Source organism: Panthera onca, chromosome D2 (genome assembly GCF_046562875.1).
Source record: "Panthera onca isolate mPanOnc1 chromosome D2, mPanOnc1 haplotype 2, whole genome shotgun sequence".
NCBI classification, from domain to species: Eukaryota; Metazoa; Chordata; class Mammalia; order Carnivora; family Felidae; genus Panthera; species Panthera onca.
Window position 1 is genome coordinate 40036739 of NC_138349.1, and position 8542 is coordinate 40045280.

At 43.7% G+C, this 8542-nt stretch overlaps 1 protein-coding gene across 1 annotated transcript; it reads left to right on the forward strand.

The window, feature by feature from the left end:
• Positions 1-1255: 1255 nt before the first annotated feature.
• MSMB (microseminoprotein beta) lies at positions 1256-6291 on the forward strand (the record flags this gene model as incomplete). The annotated part of the gene is made up of 3 exons (XM_078434093.2): positions 1256-1412; positions 4943-4988; positions 6057-6291. Coding segments are annotated over 3 exons (438 nt in total), but the record flags the coding sequence as incomplete, so codon positions are not given.
• Between the last annotated feature and the right edge of the window lie 2251 nt (positions 6292-8542).

The following is an 8542-nucleotide window of genomic DNA, read 5'->3' on the forward strand; positions in this document are numbered from 1 at the left end:
AATTGTTCTCCAAATTTGGTCATTCATTGCTTTCCAATTTTGTTTATGGACTCACAACTTTTACATATTCAAACCTATTTATTTTTCTTTTCTCCTTAGAATAAGATAAATATCTGTATTTCCTGGGTTCATTCATGATCTTATTGTGAAAATTTAGCCTTTGAATCCTTTTAGAATATATTTCATTGTGGGAAATAAAGTAGGAAATTAGTTTTGTTTCTTCCCAAATAGTCTACCACTTCTTCTATCAAATACCATTTATTGAATAATCATTCTGTACAGATTTCAAAGGCTAAGCTTATTTTAGTTAAACTTTAACATATATTTATAAATACATTTTCTGGGTTTTCTATTTTTGTTCCCTATGTCTTTCTATTCTTGTATCAGTAGCACTACTTTAAGAAGCATCAGTTCATAATTAATTTTATACATTTTACAGAACAAAGACCCTCAGCCCATCTTACTTTTAAAAAGGTTCCTGAAACTCTCATGTTAAAATTCATACTTGATACTTTTCTTTGTCCCACAGATAGAGTATCAGCCTAGATGAACTGATACATTCCTGCAGCCCTCAAGATGCCTTAATTTTCTGGAAATGAGGGCCGCCTAGGTGGCTCAGTCAGTTAAGCATCTGACTTCAGCTCAGGTCATGATCTCATGGTTCATGGGTTTGAGCCCCGTGTCGGGCTCTGTGCTGACAGCTAGGAGCCTGGACCCTGCTTTGGATTCTGTGTCTCCTTCTCTCTTTGCCCTTCCCCCACTCACACTCTGTCTCTTGCTCTCAAAAATAAATAAAAATTTAAAAAAAAATTTTTCTGGAAATGAGGTTCTTAGCCTCATGGTCTGAGAACTTTGGCTAACCCAGTTAGCGCCATCAGGTCTCCTACTGCGTTTTCTTTGTCTCTGTATCTTTGTCAGTGTTTTATCATCTTCTTGAAAGTCCCTTTACTGCCTCATTTCTATACTTTCAATTATACATACTCTGAAAAAAGCAGCTAAAAATCACTAATCCACAAGGGTTTCTTGAACCTTCTCTGTAATAAAATAGCACACTCTCATTTTTCTATGACTTGGGGCTCACATTTTAGCTCTTTCTCCAGTTTATTTTAAGTAATATATTTAGGTCTTATTCCTCTGCTAGACTACCTGAGGGTAATCCTGAGTATTATTCCTTTGCCAGATTGCCTGAGCTCCACCTTTAAACCACCTGCCACAGTCCAGCTGGGATCCTGGTACCGGACACTTCACTCAGTGATTACCATCTGAATTCATTGGTTCTCCTTCCCACCTCTGCTTTACATTGCATAATGTTCTTCTGGGCAGCCTCAGGGTTTTGGCCAACTTTGTGACTTTATGCAATGCTCAGTGCTGTGTCATACCTAATAAGAACACTCCAGGCGGTTTATCTAATGGTAAGTCCTGGCTTCTCAATGTTTATTATATTATTGCAGCCTGGTAGGTGTAACCCATTGGCAGATGAAGGCCTTTGAGTCTACAGATGAGAAGGAGGGTTAGGGCAGATAGAGAAAAAATAAAATAAAATGAGGGATTGCAATATGCCATTTATATAAGACAGTAGTTCTCAACCCTAGCTGTTTGAGAATTTCCTGGAGGTTTTTGAAACTTACCAGTACTCAGGCCCCATCCCAGGTAAATCAAAATCTCTGGGGTAGGAGCTACACATTAAAAAAATTTTTTTCAATGTTTATTTATTTTGAGAGAGAGAGAGAAAGCATGAGCAGGGGAGGGGCAGAGAGAGAGGGAGAGAGAATCCTAAGCTGGCTCAGCGATACCAGCACAAACCCCAACATGGGGGTGGAACTCACGAACGGTGAGATCACAATCCGAACCGAAATCAAGAGTTGGACACCTGACTCACTGAGTCCCCGAGGCGCCCCAGAGCTGCGCATTTAAAAGATTCTTCATCAACTCCTCCATGCAGCCAGGGTTGAAAACCATCAACTATTCCAAAGCAGTGCTTCTCCAACTGTAATGTGCATGCAGCCTCACTGGGAATCTCGTTACAATACAGGTTCTGTTTCTGTGGGCCTGGAGTGGGAGTGAGGGTTGGCATGTGTAATACTGCCTCAGGGGGTGCTGATGCCACTCCTCAAGCACAATGGGATCGCCAAGGATCTAAAGCAGTGGCTCTCACCCTTGGTCGAACATTTGAATCACTCGGGGAGTTTTCTAAAACTTTGGCAGACTGGACCCCATGCTCAGAGATTCTGATCTCTTTGTTCTGGGGTGGGGCCCAGGCATAAATTTTAAAATACTCACGATGTTTCACATGTGCATTTGGGGATCAGAAACAAAGCAAAGTGGAGAAATGAGGCATTTATGCAGAGATAATCCAACAGAAATAGAACAAAACAAAAAACTTGGCCCCAGGCTCACAATAGCTGTCTGATTAAAGAGGAGGGCCTTCTTTTTTCTTGAAGTGTCTATTCTGAAAGAGGAAGGAAGGATAAACAAGAAAAATGTTTCTCCAAGAAAATGTGGGATCTGATTTCATCTTGAAGACACACGTATGACATACGGTGGTCTATTGCAGTATACATTTAAAAACATAACTTCTATTCACATTTATTTTCCATCTCCTTGCAATGTTTGCATGCTTTATAATACATATAACTTATAAACTGAAAGCATACACAGATTCAAGTGTTTGCTCAAAACCTTTTTTACTGGTAGGTAGGGTGCTTGGGGTGATAGAGAGTACCCACACTGTGGCCCTAATTTTCCTGTTTCCTCAGCAGCTATATCCATAAGAGCCACTCTCCACACCCCTCCCCTGCAATCCACCCGATGTCTTCACGCCAACCTTGGCCTATAGTGTTTTGCAAGAACAGGAGCAGCTCTGATGACAGAAGCATTGGCATAAATAGCATTTTCCCAAACTTGCCTGATCACAGACTCAGCTCAGAAGCTTGATGAAATACAAATTCCTGGGGCCCATCCCAGAACCTACTGAATCAGAATCTGTAGGAGATAAGGAATCTGAAATTTAGCAAGCGCCTGGGGTGCCTGGGTGGCTGGGTCAGTTTAGTGTTTTTTGATTTTTTTGATTCTTGTCTTTTGACTTTTGATTTTGGCTCAGGTCACGCTCAGTGTGAAGCCTGCTTAAAAGCCTCTCTCTCTCTCTCTCTCACTCTCCCCCGCCATCTCCCTCACTCACATGCGCTCTCTCTCTAAAATAAAATTTAAAATTAAAAAAAAAAAACCCACAAAACACAAGTGCCTCAGGGAGTCTTATGACACCACCAGTGAGTAGAGAAATAAGCACTTTAAATCAAATACTTGAGTGTGCTACAGAAGTTAAGTGTCTGGATAGTTCCAAACACATTTATTGAGTGTGCCCTATGCTAAGTGCTTAATGGAATAAGAGGGATATTGGATTGGGAGACTGACTGGCTGGCTAGCTGAAGCAGGTTCCCAGGTATTGCCTTGGTTGGGTCACTGCATATTACAGCTAATCCTTGGTTTTGTGTTTCCAGAAATTTGACGTTGTCTTTGTATCAAGTGTTAGTGTGACTCCGGAGTGTGATTGTTTTGGACTAGGTTAAGGGCTAATGACTCTCTGACATAAGAGTGCATCTCCAAAGTGGCCAATGCATCCATGTCCCCCAGATTTGGCACTCTCTCCTGCCTCCAGCGCTCCATCATCACAGCTATGCCAATACGACCCTCTTCCCAGGTTCCCACCTACCTAGTGTAGAAAAGAGTGAAGTGAGAAGAGCCTTGATGCCAGAGGAACTGAGTCTGAATCTCCATTTTCTTGTAAAGCAGCTGTGTGACCCTGATAAGTTTCTTAATCTATTTGAGCCTGTAAAAGTTTACTTACTATAAAATAGGGATAATCAGGTGAGTATAAATATTAAATAGCTTTTGCATATACATTAATTGACTCAATATTTTAATGCCTTCTCTATGCTGGTTCTGTGTTCCCTGACCCTGGGTCAGTAGCTGACATTTAGTCTGGGCTCAAGGTGAGCCTCCCCTCCTTCCTGCCACATTGCCTATCCCATTGGGCACATTGTTCTACATTTCTTCCTACTGTTCAGAGTCAACTCCTTTTCCCTGTAATTTTCTCACAGCCTACTGAGTTTTTCTCATGAAGTTTTTGTTTTTGTTTTTGTTTTGCTATAGCAAAATAGAGGGTGTGATTACATTTTATCTGGGAGAATTTTTTGACCTATTGTATTTTCTAGGGGAACGCTGTCCAGATCTCAAGCTGCCCAGTAGCGATCCAGCCTGAGGTAGGAGGCCCAGGCCCAGACTGCCCTGGTCTCCCCCCCACTGCCCAGGACCCCCACCCAGGTGCCCTGGGGAAATCTTTTTTCAGTTCTCACTTTGGTTTCTACTCTTTGGGAGAGAGTATTGAAAAGTTCTCTTTTGTTAAAATAAGTCAAGGGTCACTTTTTGGATGGAACATCACAAAGAGCCATGGGGGCTTCTTCTGTGTACACTTTGGGGAGGGGCAATTTAAATCTGAGGTTTGTGGGTGTATTTCCAGAGGGCAGTGAACCCTAAAATTGTTTGCACCTTTGAATGTGTGGGTGGATTTTCCCAGGGAGATGGTCCCCATGTAATAGCCCACCAATCAGTCTTAAGAGTTACCTTGCTTCAAGGGGCACCTGGGTGGCTCAGTCGGTTAAGTGTCTGACTTCGGCTCAGGTCACGATCTCATGGTTCGTGGGTTTGAGTCCTGCGTCGGGCTCTGTGCTGACAGCTTGGAGCCTGAAGCCTGCTGAAGTTTCTGTGGCTCCCTCTCTCTCTGCCCCTCCCCAGCTCACACTCTGTTTCTCTCTCTCAAAAATTAATAAACATTTAAAAAATTTAAAAAAAAGTTAACTTGCTTCAAGCTTATGCACTGCTTGCTTGCCGACCTAAGCCCCTTGATTTGTAGCAGAACCAAACTATTTTCCTTGAGATTTTGCAGACAATTCGCTGGCCTTGAGGAATGAAGGATCAGACTTTCCCCGGAGGTAAGTCCTGACTGCACTTGAAAACAGCTGGCACTGATGGTAGCATGTCTGTTCAGCATCATGTCAGCGTACGATGACCCACCTGAGCACCAGCTTCTCCTGCACACGGTGTCCCCCCTCATGTCCTGCACTATCTCCTTAAAACTCTCTGGCTTCGGGGCACCTGGGTGGCTCAGTCGGTTAGGTGTCCGATTCTTGGTTTCAGCTCAGGTCATGATCTCACAGTTTGTGAATTCTAGCCAAATAAATAAATAAACATTAAAAAAAAATCCTCTCTGGCTTCACATGGACAAGGAAGATGGTGTTTGGGATGTTAGTCCACCATCTTCCTAGGTTGCCAGCTTTTTTTCTGTTTTTAAATTTTTTTTTTTGTTATTGTTTATTTACTTTTGAGAGAGAGAGAGACAGAGCGCGAGCAGAGGAGGGGCAGAGAGAGAGGCAGGCACAGAATCCGAAGCAGGCTCCAGGCTCTGAGCTGTCAGCACAGAGCCCGACAGGGGGTACAACCCACAAACCTCAAGATCATAACCTGACCCAAAGTCGGACGTTTAACCTAATGAGCCACCCAGGCACCCTGCCAGCTTTCTAAATAAAGCAACTTTTCCTTTCCCACCGTCACTTGTCTTTTGAGTATTGATTTCAGAGCAGCAAGCCTCCAAGCTTGAATTCAGAACTGGTTTTCTGTCTGGTGACATCCAGGTTTCATCAGATTCTTTCTGAGCTCCATGATCCCTGCCTGGAGTGAGTCTTTGTTCCTCTTGGCTGAACCAGCTCCTACCTAAATGGCCTCCATGCCAGGGATGGGACAACCATTCCCTTCCCATACTCAAACATCAGTACTGCAGGCACTTCCTGAGTAGGGAGGGCAAGCAGAGTCAGGCTGGCACAAGTTGCCGGGCCCCACAGGGGCCCAGATCTGCTTCTGGACCTGTCAGAACTTACTGTTGTCCTTCTGTGCAAGCAGGATGGAATTTAGGAATGATTCCAGGGATGGTCTATGGGTTGCTAGTCCAGGTTCTATGTGTTTGGGTCTAGGTTTCTAAAGGCGGCACTTTAGAGTGACCTTAGGTTGCTGAGGGGTACCCCAGACAGTTGGAGTGTGGGTGTTTCCGTCACAGAGTTGGTCCTGGGGAGGCTGGGCATCCTATCCTTTCTAGCAGGCCTTGCTCTTGTCTCAATGACAGCCCTGCTACAACCGTGCATTATGACAAAAACCAAGTGCCAGAAAATCTTCAACAAGGAGATCTGCAGCTATAAGGTGGTGGAACAGAATGATCCAGAGAGGACCTGTATTGTCCTGTAATGTAATGTGCTTCCAATGGGCCTAGGGGTTCCAGCCTGAGAGGGCCCATGTTCTCCCAGGCCAGGCCTTGTTCTTTTTGGCCTCTAACAGTCTATGATTGTGTAACCTTATCTACCCGTAAAAAAGGTTTTGAGAAAACACTTGAATCTGTGTTTGCTTTTAGTTCATAAATTATGTATGCATTAGTTTATAAATTACATGTATTATAAAGCATGCAAACGTTGCAAGGAGATGGAAAATGTGAATAGAAGTTATGTTTTTATAACGTATACTGCAATAGATCACCGTATGTCCCCTGCTCGGGGCACCGCTGCTGCGACTGTCACTTCTAATGTGTCTGCAATGTGCTGCCCTGGTATCCAGCTATCTGGTGAACAATCCAAAAAATACATGTGTCTTCAAGATGAAATCGGATCCCACATTTTCTTGGAGAAACATTTTTCATGTTTATCCTTCCTTCCTCTTCTTCAGAGAGCATGCTCTATACCGTGTCCCTCATATACCTCTGTGCTTGCTTGAGACTAGGACAGCTTTTTGAGTTTTTGTTTTTGTCTTTTTAAGTAAGCTCTAGGCCCAATATGGGGCTTGAACTCATGACCCCAAGATCAAGAGTCCCATACTTTACTAACTGAGCCAGCTAGGCACCCCGAGGTTATGGCAGTTTGGAGCAGGGCAGCCTGGGAGAAGTGCCTCCAGGACCACACACATCCTGATGGGGTATTAAAAGGCCAGGCACTCTGCTCTGTAGATGGAAATGGCTTGAGTACAGAGCTGTAGTATCTTTTGTGGCATACAGACCACCCCAAAATTTAGGAACTTAAAACAGTGATACTGTTGATCATCTCTTGCTGTTTCTGTGTTAGAGAACATTTGTTTACTCAATAGGTCTTTACTGAGTGCCTGGGCCAGGTAATGCTCTGGGCTTGGGGCTACAGCAATGAACAAGAGAGACAAGGTCCCCGCTGCCCTGGGGCTTAGAGTCCTGTGCCTGTGTGTACGTGACAGATCACAAACAAGCAAACAGTCCTCTGTTGAACAATTTGTGGGCAGTCGGTAAAGAGCTTTATTTTTCCTCTGCCCCTTAACCCTATCTGTTTAAATATGCTATGTGGACTAGTTGAGCAATCTAGGTAGGGCCCTGAAGAGAATTTTGGTCCTAAGGTAATCAAAAAGTGCTTTGGTCACTTGTAGTTACAAAAAAGTATAAATCCAGAGTCTGCATCTGAATTGAGGAGGGGGACAGGAGAGTTAAGGGTCAGGGACAGTCTTGGCTCCTTCTGCCCGTGGCAGTGTTTACGGTGATTTTCTTCCTCATTGGGGCTTTTGTGGGCTGCTCCAACATGCCTTACTCCTCCTTCTCCAAAGCTCCAATACACGCTCTGACTGCCTTTTAGCTTCTGCATCTGAACCCACATTTCCCATTGCTTTCTGCTTAGATTGCCTTGCCTCTTGTCACTTTTGGGTGGGACCTACTTTGATGGTCCTTCACCTTGCTGGCAAACATGGGGAGCAGAGAGCTAAGTATTGGGGGCCTCTGTCAAAACTGACCACAGAAAGATTCCTGTATTTATATCTGGTCACAAACTAACAAAAAAGCTCTAATGTGGGTAATGCCACACTGGGCAAATTTTGAGAAGCGGTACAGGGTCATGGGGTGTGCAGAGTGGTGTGATGTGGTGCAAAGAAACATACACTTTGGACTCAGATGATACGGTTTGAAATCTGACTCTGACATTTATTTATTTACTAAAATTAAAAAAATGAAGCAAAATATACAGAACATAGAAGTTACCATTTTAACCATTTTTAAGTTTACTGTCGAGTGGAATTACATACACATTGTTGTGCAGCCATCGCTAGCATTCATTCTCCAGAACTTTCCATCACCCCAAACTGAAAGTCTGCATTCATTAAACAATAAGTCCTCTCCCCCAGCCTGTGGCAACCACCATTTCGTTTTCTGTCTCTGTAAGTTGACTGTTCAACGTATCTTATGTTGGGTGGAATCATACAAGATTTGTCCTTTTGTGTTTTGATTTATTTTTGCATCTGTTTATTAAAACTAAAATCTATCTATGAGGACATTTGATACGAGACATTAACTTAGGATCATCCTTGGCACAGAGTTTGCCCTCAACACGTTTGCTTCACTTAACCTGATTTACTCAGGAACGGTGAAAGGACGCGGACCTCCAGCGCCGGGGGCGAGTGTGCGCCTGCGCTCTGTGCTCTCTAGAGGGCGGACAAGGGC